The sequence below is a fragment of the Galleria mellonella genome, unplaced genomic scaffold, assembly GCF_026898425.1.
Source record: "Galleria mellonella isolate WM207_F2 unplaced genomic scaffold, CSIRO_AGI_GalMel_v1 utg172, whole genome shotgun sequence".
NCBI classification, from domain to species: Eukaryota; Metazoa; Arthropoda; class Insecta; order Lepidoptera; family Pyralidae; genus Galleria; species Galleria mellonella.
Genome location: NW_026442015.1, coordinates 4,826,702 through 4,848,046, shown reverse-complemented (window position 1 = coordinate 4,848,046; position 21,345 = coordinate 4,826,702). Strand labels below are relative to the sequence as shown.

General features: G+C 34.2%; 2 protein-coding genes across 3 annotated transcripts in view; one reads left to right on the top strand and one right to left on the bottom strand.

Annotated features, from left to right (window-relative positions):
- Positions 1-8,969, bottom strand: part of LOC113510198 (TBC1 domain family member 4) — a 56,666-nt gene extending 47,697 nt beyond the window's left edge. The window contains exons 1-3 of the mRNA XM_052893051.1: positions 8,584-8,969; positions 2,045-2,175; positions 944-1,032 (exon numbers count right to left, since the gene is read on the bottom strand). Coding sequence (XP_052749011.1) covers positions 944-1,032; positions 2,045-2,164 — 209 coding nt within the window. The 5' untranslated portion in view covers positions 2,165-2,175; positions 8,584-8,969. The remainder of the gene's footprint in view (positions 1-943; positions 1,033-2,044; positions 2,176-8,583) is intronic.
- Positions 8,970-11,608: 2,639 nt separating this feature from the next.
- The window catches only part of LOC113514209 (P protein-like), a 62,564-nt gene continuing 52,827 nt past the window's right edge, over positions 11,609-21,345 (top strand). For both annotated transcript variants that reach the window (XM_052892981.1, XM_052892980.1), the window contains exon 1: positions 11,609-11,817. The gene's annotated coding sequence lies outside the window, so the exon portion shown is untranslated. The remainder of the gene's footprint in view (positions 11,818-21,345) is intronic.

Sequence of the window (21,345 nt, the reverse complement as noted above, 5' to 3'; positions counted from 1 at the left end):
AAAAAAAAACTCTTTATTACACCAAAAACATAAAAATAAACAATGACATATAAACAATTCAATTGAAATACAGTAGCATGGAGTACAGATTAAAATATACATATAAAGGTACAAAAGGCGGTCTTATCGCTAGGGCAATCTCTTACAGATTTAAAGAAAAATATACTACACTAGCTGTTGCCCGCGACTTCGTCCACGTTTCTGTTGTTTGTCGTAAAATATAGTAGTATAGTAATATAGTAGCCTATGTCCTTCCTCACGGTTATGTGGTTTTGATGTAACAGACACATTTCCCTTCACTGTTCTGCTTCTATTGATCGTAGCGTGATGAAAAGTATACTATAACCTGCCCAGGAGTATGAAGAATAATTATACCAAGTTTCGTTAAAATCCGTCGTGTAGTTTTTGTTTCTATAATGAACATACAGACAGACAGACAAAAATTTTACTGATTACATTTTTGACATCAGTATCGATCACTAATCACCCCCTGATAGTTTTTTGGAAATATATTTCATGTACAGAATTGACCTCTCTATAGATTTATTATAAGCATAGAAGATATAGCTCTGTTCCATTCAGCAGTCGTGTTTGCATGGCTGTGTTTCGGTTTGAAGGGTGGGATATGGCGTAAATTTACTGGGTACAGAAGAATAACACCTGAGTCCTCAGGAATGGCAATGCATGGGGGGTATCATGGGCGAAACAGTATACTCTGTTATGTCCATGGTACTGCTCATGTCTATAGGCGACGGTTACCACTTTCCATCAGGTGAGCCGTCAGCTTGTTTGCCATTCTAAGTTGTATAAAAAAAATGTTTGTTTGTTATTTTCGTCGTATAAATATACCATATATTAAATAACTTTTTCCTAATTATTCAATTAAGAAAAAGTTAAAGAGTAAATTTTACAATGAATTATAATTATATTAATAAGAACTTACCTTAAAATGTCTACTAATCTATGAACGATCACGGGCTCGAAGTTCCCATTGTAAGCTTTCAAGCACCCATCTTCAATAGCTATGCTTAACTGAAACAAAGAAAATTATATATATAAACATAAAAAATTGTCGAGCTATGGTCAAATTAGTATAAGTACTAGTATAATATTATATTAACTATGGAATATGTATAGTTAGATTTTTTTTAATGGATGACAATGGAATTGTAACTCCGCCTGCGTTAACGGTATACGCTGGCGGGGCACCAGTGAGGGATGATAGGTGAGATAAAAAGGCAGGTTAGTTAGCCTATCGTGATGAATACACCAGGAATTCAGCATGATGATTTCCACGTGGAGGTCGCCTTGACAGGGTATATTGCAAGCAATGGGACTGGTAGTACGCATTACTAATAATCCCTTCCCCCTGTTATAGTTTTTTTTTTTTTTTATGGGTGAAAATGCTTTGGTAACCCCGCCTGCGCCAACGGTATACGCTGGCGGAGCACCAATGAAGGGTGATAGATGAGAATGAAAACAGACCATAACTGGCCTGTTTTCATTCTCATCATGGGCTAACGCCCATCATGATGAATTCATCAGGAATTAACCATGATAGTTTCCAGGGAGAACCGCGAGAAGGTCGACCTGGTTGGGTATATTGCTAGCAATAGGATTCTCAGTCTCCATTACTAACAATCCCTTTCCCCCCACCCCTGCTATAGTTAGTAAGTAGTTAGTAGATAGGTATATCTTAACACGTCATAATAATTTTTAAACAACCAACTTTAAAAAGAAGGAGACGCTCAAGTCGGTTGTATTTTTTATATTTGTTACTTCATAACTCAGTGCATTCTAAATTTTTTTTTTATCTGTACTTACAGATATTTCTATACTTACAGATTTGATACCATAGAATTTTTATCAAAATCAATTCACTAGACTAGTTTTTTTTTTAAATCAAAATAACCGATTTTGAAAAAAGTTGGTTTTTCTTCGTAGAACACAATCTTTATAACACAATATTTACGTTTTTTTTTAATTCGAAACTTCTGAAAATTTTTCATAGTAGATACTATAGATAATTACAATAAATAACTACCTTATCTTTAATGCTGGTAGCTCGAATTTCCCGTAGCAGCCACGGGAGCATGGCGTTAGAGAAACGCCTGTCCATCGCCGTATAGCCAAGGTAAGTCACAGAGGTCAATCTGGTTTTCATTTTTTATGTACCTGTAAACAAAAAACAATATATAAACTACTTACTTCTTATTTCTATCATTACTCGTGTTATAATGTATCTTATATTCCCATATGGGATCAGCTAAGCTGTTGCACGTCGACCCATTGGGATCTTTTGTGCTTTCCCCTACCTTAGACCATCATTTCATAGATCCTTTCTGTTACCTTAACGATATCCCGCGGTTTAAGACATCTGTAGTCCCCTGATTCTGGATAAGCCATTCCCAGTAGACTCATGCGCATGCTCGCTAACGAATCACAGATGCACATCAAGTGTTCCATGGATTCCGATTTCTCCCCGCACAGTCTGCACAGTGTGTCCGAAGATAGACCCATCTTGTGTAGTATATGCCTTATTGGCATATGTCCAGTTAAGGCACCCTAAGTGATAATGGAACTCGATCACGATGTAGACACGATCACCCATGATGTCCATTGTATTGTTTTTGTTTAATGAATTATAATGAAATGGTAACCCCACCCGCGCATCCTATTGCTAGCAATATACCCAACCAGGTTGACCTCCTCACGGTTCTCCCTGGAAACTATCATGGTTAATTCCTGATGAATTCATCATGATGGGCTACCTGGCCTGTTTTCATTCTCATCTATCACGCTTCACTGGTGCTCCGCCAGCGTATCCCGTTAGCGCAGGCGGAGTTACCATACCATTTTCACCCATCAAAAATATATATATATATATTCCTAATCAATACTTTTTACAAATCAATATTAGTAGGTATAGTTTTTTCTACTTCAAAATATTTACTTTTATGTTTACCATTAATACGAGACCTTCACACTTTAAATTTTAATAAACTGAGGAAACATCGTAATTCCATCGTATAAACACAATCGGGTGGCAGAAACAATTAAACATTGAATTTAGAAACATATTTCAATCGACACTAGGTTTTAAATCCGATATTCTTTATCAGTAATTTGCTACAGAACCGTCATTCCGAAGCGGGCTTACAGACTGTTGTAACATTTATGAATTAACATCTTATTATACACCTACATATTTACTATGAAACAGTTTACAAGCGCCTGGGTACAGTCGTGTCCAAGTTTATGAACACTTTTTTTTCTGAACAATTTTCATCTATATCGACGCAGTTAACAAACCAACGATTTCCTTCTTACTGTCTCACATTTAAATTATCAGTAAGTATTGCATTTGTAAAAAACAAGTTCCATACAAAAAAGCTTTCAAAAAAGGTTTCTGTTTTCTCATATTTTCGATCATAAGTTAAAATTACATAAAAATAAATAAAAAAAAAAAAAACAGTTTTTAAATGTACTATGTATGTAATGTGGGAAGCAAACAAGCTCACATTCCCATTTATCATTAACATCGTCATATCAGTCGTTAGCTATCCACAGATGAGCCTTTCCCTTGAAGAAGGTTTTGCCAGTAGTTGCCACGCTTGGCAGACAGTTTGGCATCTGTAGTTGGGCTTTTGGAGATGTTTTAAGAGGGACGCTGCTGCCCATCCCCTAACCATTAAGTTCCTCTTATGACACCAACGGGAAAGGAAGGGGTGGCCCATTCTATATCTGGCATATACTACTTTCGCATTTTAAATAAATATTAATATTTATGATTAAGATTAAGCACACAACTATACAACTGAAAGTAAGAAAACCCGTCTATTTATATATATATATATATATATATATATATATATATATATATATATATATATATATATATATATATATATATATATATATATATATATATATATATATATATTAAGATTAATAAAAAATATACTGCATTATTTCCTTAGAAATATAGCTTTTTCCTTATAATATGACGAGGGTCAACAAGTTGTCCTGCTTACTATTAAAAGGTCCATGGGCACGTTTAAGAATCGCTTTTCCATATTGTCATTTCCGATAAAGTGTATAAAACTATATAATAGTAATATAATTTTCATTGTATTTTTATCCGATTTAAAAAATGAGGATTTTTCAATTCGACTGTAGTGTAGTGGCCCTTGTTTGTGTGTGTCTCTTCTACGTATGTGTGTGTAGATGTATATAATAAGTTAATATATTTTTTATGGGTGACAATGGTATGGTAACCCCGCCTGCGCTAACGGGATACGCTGGCGGGGCACCAGTGAAGGGTGATAGATGAGAATGAAAACAGGCCAGTTAGCCCATCATGATGAATTCATTAGGAATTAACCATAATAATTTCCAGGGAGAACCGCGAGGAGGTCGACCTGGTTGGGTATTATGCTAGCAATAGGATTCTCAGTCTCCATTACTAACAATCACTTTTCGCCCTAAGTTAATATATTAAGTTAGCGAATTCTAAACCATTTGCGGATAAAAATAATAGTGACAAGAATAAAAATTAATCAGACATCAACAGGGAACTGAAACCAAAACTTGCTAAATTACTCATCGGTTTCGTTACAAAATCCGTCCAGATAAGGATTTAATCACTGATCCATAATATTTAGACAAAAAAATGTATCGTTATCTATTTAATCGACTTCAAAAAGGACGAGGTTCTATGTTTAATTGTATATTATTCCTTCCTTTTTTTTTTTACGCCCATCGATTTCATAATTTGAAAAAAATTTTTATTCAACAATGCATACTCTTGAGGTGAACTCAATGTCGTCAATTCAGGATCTGCCGTTGAAATATCCCTGGAAAATCGAGGGCAACTCTCAATTTTTTAAAAAAAATATAATATATGTCATATTTTTTTGAAAAATAAGCATTGAAGATGTTCAATGACTTCGCTAATACGCTAAAAAAACACACAGCGATGAATAATGTAGAAAAAAAAAACAACTATAAAAGATGTCACATTGAAAAATAACAACAGAAAAATAACAATGGGTGAACTGAACGTGTACTCTTAACATGTCAACTACAAGTTATTGTTTGTTTTGTTTTTGTTTTCTGTAATTACAAACAATTATTAAGAACGTTTCATGCTTTTTATTCCATTGGAAATAGTAAACAAACCGACTGTCTACCTGCGATTGAAAATAACCTTCCCCCATTGACGAGTACACCACCATAATTTTTTTTTTTTTTTTTTTTTTTTTTAAAACTTAGAATGGCAAACAAGCTGACGGCCCACCTGATGGAAAGTGGTAACCGTCGCCTATAGACATGAGCAGTGCCATAGACATAACAAGTATACTGTTTGTTTTGATTTTGTTTTATGCGTTGCCATTATTAAGGACTTTCATGTTTTATTCCTCTGTACCCTGTAAATTCAATATCCCACCCTTCAAACCGAAACACAGCCATGCAAACACAACTGCTTCACGGTTGAAACACGAATGGGACAGAGGTACCCAAGCAATCGACTTTGTACAAAGTCTCCCCACAGACTTACAGACTACTCTGATACAGAGACATCCACTGTACTCTTCATGGGTTTATTTTTAATGGCTTAACCCCACCTGCCTAACGGTATTCGCTGGCGGGGCACCAATAAGGGATGATAGGTGACAATGAAAAAGCAAGTCAGTCCATCGTGGAACTCAGCATGATGGTTTCCAGAGCGAGGGACCACGTGGAAGTCGACCTGATAGAGTACATTGCTAGCAATAGGACTGGTAGTCCGCTTTACTAACAATCCCTTTCACCCACTTTTCATGCGTTGCCATTACTAAGTACTAAGGTGTTTTTTTTATGATTAAAAATGGAATGGTGACCCCGCCTGCGCTAGTGGTATACATGAGCAGGGTATCAATGAGATACTGTATACGAGTAACATAGGGTTTAAGGGCCGTAGCTAGACCCAAGTTTAAGGTAGGGCAAAATAACTTATTGTTAGAACGGAAGCCATAATTAAGTGACTTCTGAAAAGCGAGTCTATCTAATTTTCTTAGGGTTATTCATTTTAAGGACATTGCCCCTCAATGCCCATCCTCCCAACTACAACCAAGTAAGGTTAATATTTAAATCTGTCAGCAGTTTATTTATAAACATACTACCTACGCCATAGACAAAGAAGTTTGTTCCTTTATCTAATTACCTATAGCATTAATGTTGTTTACCATTAATGCTATATATATATATATATATATATATATATATATATATATATATATATATATATATATATATATATATATATATATATATATATATATATATGTATATATATATATATATATATATATATATATATATATATATTTATTTACATTTCGAACAGGTTCTTCATTTTTCAATATTGATCGTCATCGTATGAGCTGTTAAGTGTCCACTGTTGAACATAAGCCTCACTGATAAACTGCCATAAGAAGTGGTCCCGAGCCATATGCTCATTCATCGACTCCCTACAATACATTTCACAGGGGGGGATGAAGGAATTGTTACTATCAGGTCAACCTCCATCCCCTGGAAACCATAGTGGTTATTTTTTTGTTCAAATGGTCACTATGGGCCAAGAAGAGTGTAGAGGGTACAAAGAGTTCTAACGTTTCACGAATGGAAAGCCACTTGAGAGACCGATATAAAGAAATATGATCGACAGAAGATAAAGCCAACATCCTCATTATCGAGAAGATCATTACACACATCAACAATAATCGGAATAATAAGTGCGTGAACAAGATTAATATCATAGCAAAAAGTTTTTAAAGCGATATAAGGAGCCCTCAACAACTGAGCGACTTACCTAACTTGAAGATTTTGCATACAGCCAACCGTGTAGGACTATATTTCGGTTCCATATGTCATCACTGCAATATTATAATGTTAGATATCCGTTATTTGACGACCATGCCAGAATGCTGTTCAGATCGTTATTTATATATATATATATATATATATATATATATATATATATATATATATATATATATATATTTATTTATTTATTTATCGCCCATCCCTAGTCTCCGTCGTGTTCCCTATAGCTTCATTTAACTTGACGATAAGGTTGAAATTATCACAGAAAAAAAATCCCTAAATAAAATTAATAACAAATTATTTGTACTACCGTTAGAGAACTCGCCGTGTGGCCCCAACATAAAATGGGCCACCGCTTCCTTATCCATCATATCCCATAGTGAGTGTTGTAAAGAAAAAGGCGATGAAATCGATTGAACTATATTGGGATGGGCGATGAATTGATACAATTGCGTTCCATTTGATTGAATTAAAACATTACCAAAACATTACCAAAAGCGGTTGCCAACCCGCCTGCCTAACGTGGCAACTACTAGTAGAACCCCCCTTATAGGGGCGACCTATGACCAGCAATAGACAATTAACGGCAGATATGATGACTTGAAACAAACTATATCCAAATGTCATTCAAGTTGTCGAACTAGCGCGCTTTATTCAATTAACCCCAAAACTCATATATACGTCGATATTTTTATGGAAAAAATTATTGCAATTTAATTATTAATAAAAAATAATAATAGAATAAAACCATGTGGTCCCGGCATAGAATGGACCACATATTCCTTTCCCGTGGGTGTCGTAAGAGGCGACTAAGGGAACTTAATAGTCGAGACATGGGCAGCAACGTCCCTCTTAAAACATCACCAAAATCAAATGGGGGGAGAAGGGATTGTTAGTAATGGGGATTAGTAGCCCCATTGCTAGCAATATACCCTATTAGGTCTAATCAACGTGATTCCTCCTGAAAATCATCGTGATTGATTTATTGTTAGATATGTCACGGTGGGCTAACTGACCTGTTTCATTCTCAACTATCACCTCTCGCTGGTGCCCCGCCAGTGTATACCGATAGCGTAGGCGGGGTTACCATTCCATTGTCTTTTTTTTTGCTAGAAAATACAGTTTCCCTAAATATTGAGAGCCAATTACTTTACGCTATACCAAGTGTAATGGTTTTTTTTTTGTTGAATGAAAATAGTATGGTAACCCCGCCTGCACTAACGGGATACGCTGGCGGAGCACCAGTGAAGGGTGATAGATGAGAATGAAAACAGGCCTGTTAGCCCATCATGGTGAATTCATCAGGAAATAACCATGATAGTTTCCAGGGAGAACCGCGAGGAGGTCGACCTGGTTGGGTATATTGCTAGCAATGGGATTCTCAGTCTCCATTATACTAACAATCCCTTTCCCTCCCTAAGTGTAATAGTTAATTTACAATTTATTTATTTGGTTTGGTTCTAAGTTTTAAATTTTCTGTTTTCATGTGTATGAATATTATTATTTTGTGGTATGATATGTGGAGTGAAAAAAAAAACAAATAAAAATAAACACTTCACTTGTATAATTACTTACAGCTTTTAAAATACTTTTTATTTCAATTAAATATTATTACTTATATGGAAAATATTCATTAAATATTTGCCTACATTACATATAATATTACATCGCAATAATTCTACATTAATATATTATAAAACTATATATTATACTTACTTAAATGCGTGTTTTCATTCAAGTCCGCGATGACATAAGTAAATCAATAAAACCAACAATACGAACGTAAGTCAACACGCGTTTCCACAGAAATATCGTCAAGTAAATTACATTCCAGTCTTTGAATGAAAACTTGGCGAGTATCGGCTTACAATACGTTAAAAATATATTAATATTTATCGCTTTGATTCAACAAAAGGCACCCACGGTTTAATACATATGAAACAAAACTGAACACTTCGGTATAAAGGTGTCATATTCTCTTCTTGTTACATCTCTTTCTTATTAATTGTAAAGAGTGAAATAGCACTAGCCATAGGAAAACATGCTACTAAACGCACATTATACCTTTTAATTTTTGTTACAATGTATTATTGATAATACGTTTGTGTTTACATGTTATATTAAGAAGTAATAATATTACGGAATATCCAGGAAAACTCAGTAATGTATATAAAAATCATAAAGCGCCATCTAACAGTAAATAGCGACATTAGAAATTTAAAAAAAGTTTACTATTATTTTTCTTTAATAGGCGGAAAACCTACGGCCAAATCCGTAAACTAAAATACAAAACTGAAAACAATGTTTTTTTTTTTAATTTGACCGACTTTGTTTTATCGTTTCACGTAAAGACTGCTACACTGATTGTTACAAAATGTTCACAATACCTTAAGCTAAATATGAGTTAACATAATAAAATATATTTATAAGAAAATTAAATAATTACCCCTTATTGTTACATTTCTCAATACTATTTATTATCGAGTGTTTCTACTAAAAGCGGAAGTTACAGCTCTTATATTAAGGTGTGTTGTGTTTACTAAACAATAGATGGCAGTATTTATCAGAATGACAATCAATAGCGAAAAATAAAAGTGGAATTTTTGAATGGCGTGTATAGTAAAGATACATACAACTATGTTGTGGCCGTAGATATCTAAAGTTATGGCATAGATAAACATTAATAATATACTCAGAAAATTGATTAGAAATCTGACGAATAAGTGCCATCTAACAATAAATAGCAACATCATCTGGTGTCCTATAATTAACGTAATACCAGTAATAAAAGTTAGATGTCACTATTTCTAAATGAAAAATATCATCATCATCATCATATTCAGCCTTTAACTGTTCACTGCTGAACATAAGCCGCCCCCTTTGGGGGTTTTGCCAGTAGTTTTAAGAGGGACGCTGCTGCCCATCAGTCGCCCTCCCTTAGTCGCCTCTTGTAACACCCACGGAAAGAGGAGGGGAAGGGATTGTTAGTAATGAAGTCTAATAGCCCCATCGCCAGCAATATATCCGCTTGGGTCGACCTCTACGTGGTCCCCCTAGAAACCATCGCGCTGAATTCCAAGTGTAGTATTCATCACGACGAGCTAACTGAGCTATCTTTTCATCCTCACCTATCATCCTTTACTGATGCCCCGCTCGTGTATACCGATAGCGCAGGCGGGGTTACCATTCCATTATCACTTATTAAAAAAACAACACCCACAATAAAGGGAGGAGTAGCCTATTCTATGCCGGGACCACACGACCAATATAAAAGATATACTCGATGTCAATAAAAAATAACAAATCGTATAACAGTATTAATCTTTAAAAGACAAAAGAAAATACTGTTTTTTTATACAACTTAAAATGGCAAACAAGCTGACGGATCACCTGATGTAAAGTGGTAACCGTCGCCTATAGACATGAGCAGTACCATGGACATAACAGAGTATACTGTTTCGCCCATGATACCCCCCATGCGTTGCCATTCCTGAGGATTAAGGTGTTATTCCTCTGTACCCAGTAAATTTACCCCATATCCCACCCTTCAAACCGAAACACAGCCATGCAAACTCAACTGCTTCACGGTTGAAACACGAATGGGACAGAGGTATCAAAGCAATCGACTTTTGAACAGTCTCCCTCTGGTAAAGTAAGGTAAGTACTAAAAACGAACCAATAATTACAATATCATTGACGAGAACTACTTGTTTTATTTTTTAGATATTTAAAATTTTTGTGCGTGTCAGTTTTTTTTTTTTTTAATTGCAAAATCTCTCTTACAATCTCTAATCTTATCTTCTCTTATCATTATAAAATAATTATTTATTTTTATTTTTATTCCGCCTAGTCTGTCATATCTATCTACTTACTATTAACATTTTTTTTAATTAATGATTTTTTTTATGGGTGAAAATAGAATGGTAATCCCGCCTGCGCTAACGGGATACGCTGGCGGAGCACCAGTGAAGGGTGATAGATGAGAATGAAAACAGGTCAGTTAACCTATCATGATGTATTCATCAGGAATTAACCATGTTAGTTTCCAGGAAGAACCGCGAGGAGGTTGAGCTGGTTGGGTATATTACTAGCAATGGGATTCTCAGTCTCCATTACTAACAATCCCTTTCCCCCTGGGGTAAATTATTAATGATATTGGAATGGCAACACCGCCTACACTAACGGTATACGCTGGCAGGGCATCAATGAGGGATGATAGATGAGAATGAAAAGGCAGGTCAGATAGCTCATCGAGATGAATACACCTGGAATTCAGCACGATGGTTTCCAGGGGAGACCACTTGGAGGTCGACTTGACAGGGTGTATTGCTAGCAATGGGACTGGTAGTCCGCATTCTCACTATTAACCTATTGCTAAGTTAAACCAGTCGGTATTACACGTTTATTTTACGCAAAATCAATTTATTTATTTATGAATTTAATAATTGTCGTTACTGTAAAGTACTTATATGCATCTCTTTCACACGCGTCCTCCCAAATTCCTAAGGTTTCGCCCTTTGACGTCACAGTATTGATTATTATAATTCTCTCTTGAGAATGTACATGCGAAATATTCATTTCATCCATATCAATTTTAAACCTCTATATTAAACAGTAAAAAAGTCGGTAAAATAACAATTACAATTGTAATATGTAATTACTTTAAAATTTGGTCTTAAATTAAAATAAAAATGTCAAATTTAAACTGAATGTTTAAGTTCAAGAAAATGCCGCGCGACAGTGGCGCTCGCGTTACAATCCGCCGTCTGTTGTCAGGTGTGGGTGTCACGCACACTTGTAACATGCATAAAGTAAATTCAAATGGTCTAAAAGTGACTTTTTATTTATTATGTTAAATATGATATGCGTGAAATCGTGAAGTGGGACAATGTCGGACATATACCGAGAGACATCTCTTACTTAGGCACCGCGTAACAACCGTTTATATAGGTAAGATACGTATTTTATTTTTAGCATTAAAAATAATTATAATATATTAAACTTTTACATATAAAATTGACAGGTTTTAAATTAAGAATCGAATGAATCTGTGATAAATTTAAAAATATAGTTATACATTTACTGATTGAATTATTAAAAAAAAAACCTTAGTAATTAATTATTAAAATTTAAATTACTCAGCACTAAAATTTACCTACAGTGGTGACGGTCAGACATAAATTCGGTTAAATTTATTAGCATAACTAAATTGATTCGGTAATTGATATACAATTTTGGACACTGATTATTAAACCTTATTAGTAAATATATATACCTAATATAAATATTTACAATTTATTTAAATATATACAATTTATTTAAATATTTTATAGACTACATAAAATTAATTCCTGTTCGTTAGGAAAGGGATCATTTGATAACGGATGCTCTGATTTGGCTATATTTTGTATGGCGTAATAATCGGGTTATTATGAAAAAATAAAATCGGTCAAGTGCGAGTTGAACTCACAAATCAAGGGTTCCGTACATTATAAATGTGAAACAAAATGACCTCTATTGTATTTCTCATACTAAATAAATGCCTAATAATCATTATTATTGATACAACAATTTTTACTATTATTATTAATTCAGTCATTAATTTTCCATTGCTGAACATAAATGTTCCCCATAAAGGGAGTTTTGCCAGTAGTTGCCACGTTTGGCAGGCGGCTTGGCAACCGCAGTTAGGCTTTTAGAGATATTTTAAAAGGGACGCTGCTGCCATCCCTCGCCCTCCTTTAGTCGACTCTTACACTCGTAAGAGTCGACTAAAGGAGGGCGAGGGATGGCAGCAATGGAAAGGAAGGGGTGGCCTAATCAAGCCCGAGACCACATGGCTATACTTTTTTAAGTTTAATTTACAATAATCAAATAATAACAACATTATAAATTAGAGTTATTTTGTTTAATTCCGCTACCATTAGGTAGTGTGCGATGACAAACTAAACCTACTACGTATTAATAGCGGAATTAAACAAAATATTTTTTTTTTATACAACTTTGAATGGCAAACAAGTTGACGGCCCACCCGATGGAAAGTGGTAACCGCCACCTATAGACATGAGCAGTACCATGGACATAACAGAGTATACTGTTTCGCCCATGATACCACCCATGCGTTGCCATTCCTAAGGACTCGGATGTTATTCCTCTGTACAAATTCACGCCATATCCCACCCTTCAAACCGAAACACAGCCATGCAAATACAACTGCTTCACGGTTAAAACACAAATTGAATAACCAGGAATGACTAGTAATCTCCCTATTCTTAATTAAAACAAAAAACACATAAATAGATAATGTATGTATGTATAAAGATATATATATTTAGTATATAGAATTATAGGATATAATTGTTTATAAATCTGTATGTATGTACAAGAGCGTAAACCTGCAAACAAACTGCAAAGCAGTTTCGCTGCACTAAGAATATGTATTGTCTATGTAACTGTTTATTTGAAATAAATAAAAATAAATTAATAGACTCTGTCATAACAATTTACCTACCTCCACGTCTATATCTATTTCAACGCGCTTAATCTCTGGAACTAACTATCGGATTTGAAAAACTCTTTATGGATTTGATAGTATATTTCTTGAGGAAAGTAACTGTTCGCCATCATGACACGACCACGGACAAAATCATGTGGCACGGGTAGTTAAATATAAAATGTTTGCACTTAAAACGTTTAATCGTATGTCCATATATGTATACATTTTGTTTCACAACAACCAGTATTTTGTTCCGCCAATTAAAAAGCTACTTATGAATATGTAATTTATTAATCGAGATATGAGCAGCAGCGACCCTTTCAAAATATCGTCCAATCCTAACTGAGGTTGCCAATCCGCTTGCCAAGTGTGACAACTACTGGTAAAATCCCTGTTAAGAGGATTCCCATGTTCAGCACTGCATAGTTTATGGCTGATTTAATGATGATAATGTAATTGCTAATTTACGGGACAGCATTGGAAATAATAAGATAGTCTTCCCAAAAAGAAAAAACAACGATTTTAATTATTGAAAAGTCAATTATTTTGATTTAAAAACTAAAGTACCGGACCAATTCTGATAATATTTCCATTTTATATTATTTTTTTTTAAGAAAAAATAATAAAAAAAAAAACAGTAAAGACACAAAGCCAATTACAATTTTTTCAAAAATAGAAACAATATTTAACTAAATGACATGACATGACATTGTTATTACTTAATATCAACAAAATTAAGTTTAAAGTAACAACATTATAATAGTACAAATATTATAGGAAGGCAGTCGTGCAATATAAAGAGTTGAAATCTCACGTTCAAAGATGTACCATCAAAGAACGACTGACTCAGCACACGTATTGCGGATTCTAACTTAGAATTAAATTAATCTAAATATATTTATTTATCTATATATGTATATACATATATTGTATATATATATGTGTATGTGTGTGTAAGTATATACATAGATGTAGGTATCTATTTATGTATATGTATATGTGTATTTGTACGATTAAATGTAATGCAATTAATTTAATTTTGTCTGTTTAAAAATTGTCACAATATTGTACACTGCTGTATCCGCTGACATTGATGCTCCTTTCCACTTTGGGTTTGCTGGAAGAAAACTCTATCAGAGTTAAGCTCGCCTTTGTACATTTGATTACCTCTGTCTTATTCTTATAACTAGTGTGTACAATAAAGAATTAAATAAAAATAAATAAATAAATCGAGATCTCTAGATATTTTATTAAAATTATCGCTTGCACGCCAAAGATATTAATGTATTTGACCAATTTGTTGATTGTTTGTAGACTACACCGATAGTTGACTTAACACACATAATTGATTATCATGTAATTGTATACATAGGGTCAGTTGTGAATTGAGCGCACAATTGAACACTTTTAATATATTTTGGATATGGCAGTGAATTTACAGCGTACAGAGGAATAACATCTGAGTCCTCAGGAATGGCAACGCATGGGAGGTATCACGGGCGAAACAGTATACTTTGTTATGTTCATAATACTGCTCATGTCTATAGGCGAAGGTTACCACTTTCCATCAGGTGAACCGACAACTTGTTTGCCATTCTAAGTTGTATAAAAAAAACAGTTTCTGATTATGGTATAATTAAACATACGAGTATTTTATATTTAGACATTGCAATCTATAACAAAGAGGCTGGAGGTCAAAAGAACGTTGCGAATAACTCAAGCTGCATATATGCATTTATTCACGTTTATCTATTTATGTATGTATGTAGTTGCTGAGTCATATGGCAATTCGTTGTGTACTGCCTCTGACGTCACCGCTCCCAATACTAATATTTTATTTATAGTTATGTTTTTTTATACAACTTAAAATAGCAAACAAGCTGACGGCCCACCTGATGGAAAGTGGTAACCGTCGCCTATAGACATGAACAGTGCCATAAACATAACAGAGTATACTGTTTTGCCCATAATACCCCCAATGCGTTGCCATTCCTGAGGACTCGGGTGTTATTCCTCTGTATCCTGTAAATTCACTGCCATATCCCACCCTTCAAACCGAAACACAGCCATGCAAACACAACTGCTCCACGGTGTACTAGCTAATCTTTATAGTACCCTCCCCAGGATTCGAACGAAGCTTCACAAAGACATGTTTAAAAATGCTTTTCCGCCTTTTCAAGTCCCATTCCCTAGAAAATAATCCTAAATCCCTCCACCAGTTACAGGGAGCAGAGGAATAATACCTGAGTCCTCAGGAATGGCAACATATAGTGAGTATGATAAGCGAAACAGTATATTCTGTTATGTTCATGGTATTGCTCATGTCTATAGGCGACGGTTACCACTTTCCATCAGGTGGCCCGTCAGCTTGTTTACCATTCTAAGTTGCATAAAAAAAAAAGAAAAGAGACCATCCCTACCATCTGGATGAGTGGCAGTCCTCCACCGTAGGTTTATGTAGATAAATTCTTGCACACATACTCGTTTACCTTCTACGTTATAAAAAAAGACAATGACCATTATCTTTACTTATAATTAAAATGCAGTAAAGGCAGAATATAAATTAAAATTTATTAAAATAATTTCATGGGTACGTTATATACCCATAAACTTTAATAAATTGTATACCTACATACTTGCATACTTAATATTAATTATATAGTTTCTTTCAACAGAAATTAGTGAAAATGTAAACAAATATATCAGACCATAAGACTAATTATTAATTGTATTTAAATTTGTTAGAATTTAATTTAAAAAATATTTCTACTCGTATGACAATTTCAATAAAACTTGTTTGCTTTTCATAAAAATCTATCAAATAGAAATAAATAATACAAAGATTTATAAAAACGATCGATGGAAATCTAAGTTTCCAAAACAATCCGCAAGAGGCGCAGTTGTCAAAACAAACTTACATAACTTGTTTAGTGTAAACATGAACGCGATCATAACCTAAATCATTGTAAAATTTACATGAGCATTTTTAAACGAACACGATTATTCTTGAAGCGCTTGCATGTTATTAGTATTTGTTTTTTGCATAATAAAATGGCAGAACTGATAGTGATGAAATTTTTAAAACTGAAATTTTAAAAGATTTCCTCCCAAATAGAATTTTTAAACGCCATCTGTTGTCAAATAGAGTAGTGACTCAATTAGTAATATTATAACGTAGAACAATATGTAAAGGAAACTTACAAAAATGTAAATACTACAACCTTTCATATTCTATTAATATTAAAAATTATGTGAAATTTAGTGAAAACGTTTGTTCTTTGAATCAAATTTGATAAACATTATAGAAATCAAATTAAATTAACATACAGATTTTTTTTTTATTTGAATTCACACAGACTGATATTTGGAATACACAGAACTGGCCTTAGCCTATCGAGCGCCCTAAATTTAAAAAGGCTCATCTTAAATAAATATTATTAGGCATGTCTAGAAAGCCGATAGACTGATCAAACAATTATTGAAATAACTAGATTCCCGTCTAACAGTATTAGATATTTCTGGCAGTGACCCGTTACTGATGCGTGGCTTTCGACGCTTCTTGAATCTCAATGTTCTTGAACGCTTGTCGACTGCCCTCCTAACCTCCCTAAGTGGGGGAAAGGGATTGTTAGCAATGCCCTATTAGGTCGACCTCCTACGACTCGACGTGGTTCCTCCTGGAAACTATTGTGAACAATTTTTGTTGAATTCGTCACGATGGGCTAACTGACCTGCTTCATCCTCACCTATCATCCTTCACTGGTGCCCCGCCGGTGTATACCGATAGCGCGGGTAGGGTTACTATTCCATTATCACCATAAAAAAAAACTCCCTAAGAGCGGTACTGGGGGTTTACAATATTACAGTAATTAGTTGGAATAACTTATCAATTATGTATAAAGACTTTCATAATTGCCTCAACTATTTCTTTTCGACTAAACGTAAAACGATGTCACCTTCCACGAAATGTACACAGGCTCAAATCAAAATTGTTAGTGTCCTTTACGGGAATGTTCTACCAGCGAAATTAAACATGTTTATCAAAAAATTTAAAAAAATTATGTTCTCTACCGACTTTAAAGACAAGGAGGTGTTGTATTTTTTATCTTTGTTACCATATAACTCCATCAGTTCTATATAAAATTGTTTTTTCCCCTAAAAAACATTTTTTTCAAAAATTTTAAAAATCTTTTTTTAGTTTTGTCACATTTGAAGTCGATTTTTTTGTAGGACACAATCTTTAATTGTTTTTCAATCCATATTGGATTAAAATTTTGAGTTTCCTATACTAACGTGTGGGTCTAAGTGTACATTGAATACAGGAGATCAGATTTTTTTGTCGTATTTGTATTTTTGATTCACGATTCAAGATTCTACAATATAGGTAGATTCTTAGTAGTACCTATTATGTACTGCTGACAATGTTCATTTCACTCTGTATGTAAAACATATTGTTTTTAAGCGCCTACTAAAAGAATAGCACTCAAGATTTGCTAGAAGAGAACTTTTACTTGCCTATTATAGGTGCATGTTTGTGAAAATACAGTCAAACCTGGGACCACCATGGAATGAAATTCCGAAATTTCGGACTCAACTTCGTGTTTTCGTTCATACCTAAATCGGACCAGTAAATGGAGCTTAACATTTCGTTCGTCATAAATCCTACCAAAAAAGTCCAAAGGAATAATATGTTCATATTTTTAATGTTTTTAAACGGTAAATATTATGTAATTTTAACATCAAATTTGTGTTTCGTTCTGTATCGAAATTTCGGAAAACATTTCATGGTAAGCCCTCTGGATAGGTGAGCGCTCAAGGGACCGCTATCCCTTTTTCTCTTACAGAGGTTTCTCACTAACCCAAGTTTTTAGCTTACAGAGTAACAGGATAATGTATAAAATATATCTATATGTATGTGCGCTTTAAAAAAAAAATTGGAATTTTCTACGCTTCTCTATCCAAAATATGTTTTTTGATTATGATTGGCTGATGTCATCTTCACTATTATGTCCATTAGTACACATTCTCACACAGTTTTGATCGATATCGATAGGTTTAACTGACGTTTATAGAGGTATAGGCAAGTAGCAATAGCAAAGAGGTACGCTCGTGAAAAATTAATGTCACTTATACAGGTTTATGTTACTCACTTATAGAGGTTTTTTTTTTTATGAATGATAATAGAATGGGCGCAGACGGATTATGCGCTAACTAATGAACTGTTCACGATGGTTTCCGGGGAGAACCACGTGGAGGTCGACCTGTTAGGGCATATTGCTGGCAATGTCGAACTCCATTGCTAACAATCTTTTTCCCCCCACTTAAAGAGGTTCGCGCGTGAAAAATTAATGTCACTTATACAGGTGTATGTTACTCACTTATAGAGGTTTTTTTAATGAATGATAATGGAATGGGCGCACTGGCGAGGCACCAGTGAGGGATGATAGGTGAGAATGAAGCAGGTCAGTTAGCCCACCGTGACAAATCTAACAATAAATTAATCACGATGGTTTCCAGGGGGAACCACGAGGAGGTCCACCTGACTGGGATATTGCTAGCAATGGGGCTACTAATCCTCATTACTAACAATCCCTTCTCCCCCCAAAGTCATGCCCAGCGACCTATGCACAGATGTGCAAAATTTTATCTCGATCGGATGCCTGAAAAATTGATTCTAAATGAACCGGAAAGACGGACGGAAACACTTTCATGTGTGAAGCAAATTTAAAATAAGGTCTTGTAAAAGCAATTAATAAAATAATAAAATAATTATTACAAAAAAATTACTTTAATCAACACACTAATACAACTACTACTACGTCCATAAACATAACAAAAATTAAGTTATTTTGGAAAACAATTTTATATAGGCTTCTTATTTAGTTGAGAGACCCTTAAAAGTACAAAAACATTATTTTTTCTAATAAAAATATTTAAAAAAGTTACATCCTTTATTACTAACTGGTAGAGAACGCTACTAGCATTAAGTCCGTCTTTTGTACGATATTTCCTTATGGTCAGTAAAGTTATTTAAATAAATAAATATAATATTCTTTATAAATATAAACTATCCACTACTTTACCCGAGAAAAACATATATAAAAAGAATCATCAGTATCGGTGAAAAACAATCATAAAAATACAGTCAAATTTAAAAAGCCCTTCTTTTTTTGAAATTGAAATCGTCTCTCCATCTAACAGGGCGTCGTTATATACTGCACCATACATACATACATACATACATAAACTTTGTAATAACTCGCCATTTTGAGGGTTCCCTATTAAAATGGTACAAAGGAAAAATTAACACCGCACTACCCGCTGACGTTGACGCTCCTTTCCACTTTGGGTGTAGCTGGAAGAGAACTCTTTTAGAGTTAAGCTCGCTTTTGAATATTTGATTACCTCTGTCATATTTTTATGTATAATTAGTGTGTACAATAAAGGATAAAAATAAATAAACTCTTATGGTGAGACTTTGTCTGTCTATTTATGTACATTAGTTCATCTGTCACAGCACTATATCTGAGCAACTCATGCTATCGATGTTATATTATAAAGAAATCATTGAAAATATATTTTAACTTTCTTTTCTAGGCAATTGGATTGCCTAGGAAAGAAAATTAAAATCTAGTTTGTTAAGTTGTAATTATTTTTGTCCCGAAGTTTTCGACTAAAAAATGTGAAAAATTAACTCCTCTCCCCTTTATTTGTGAAGCAAATTGAACTTCGCTAAGTAAATTTTTAAATAATGACATAAAAATATATAGAAATATAACGGAAACAAGTAAACAATATAATCACTAAAAAATCTTTATAAACAAACTTAGTTATGCGTCAGTTTTTAACTAAAATTATGTTCGAAGAATAGAAAATAGGAAATTATGAATTGTAGTATCAATAATAACAACTTGGGGGAAAGGGATTGTTAGTATTGGAGACTGAGAATCCTATTGCTAGTAATATACCCAACCAGGTCGAACTCCTCGCGGTTCCCCCTGGAAACTATCATGGTTAATTTCTGATGGTTGATTCCTTCATCATGATGGGTTAACTGGCCTGTTTTCATTCTCATCTATCACCCTTCACTGGTGCTCCGCCAGCGTATTCCGTTAGAGCAGGCGGGGTTACCATACCATTTTCACCCATAAAAAAAAATAACAACTATGAGGTGTCTATTTCATACAAGAAATATAGTAAACATATAATAAATACACTAAACAGTAAACAGATCTATAAATTTAAATAAAATTTTATTAAATAAATAATATGCAATTGTGAACATAGGCCTCCCCCTTATAATGGACTAATTGTTGTACAAGTAGGTATGATAGTGCTTTATAATTAAAAAAGCATCTTTTGCAGTACATATATACACACATATATACACAATCACATACATATACATATCAATCAAACAACTTGTTTTGCCACTTGTTGCCACGCTTGATATGCAGGTTGACAGCTGCAGTTAGGCTTTAGGTAACGTTTTAAGAGGCACGCTGCTGCCCATCTCTCGACTTCCCTTAATCTCTTCTCGCCTCTTACGACACCTACGGGCAGAAAAAGTGACTCATTCTATGCCGGAACCACACAGCACATGAAAACCATGTATTTATAAATTATTTTATAACCAGAACCCTCGACATGTGAATTCAATTCACATTTGACCAGTTTTTCCACTTTTTGATGAGTAAATATATTATTTTTACAAGTTGGCATGCGTGTTGTCCTTGGGCGTGATAGGCAAAGTTTTAAGTGACACGAGAGGCGAACATTACAGTCAAAATAAAAGTAATAACTCACAGAGGACATTATTGGGTTAGGCCGGTGTTTCCCAACGTAGGGTCCACGCCCCATAGGGGGGCAATTTGATAGTTAAGGTGGGCAATAAAAAATGGTCTCGAAACGATTTTAACCCTCTTGCTCCGAACCATTTAAATGCTACGAGTAGATATCAGTGCCAAAATTAACAAAAAAAG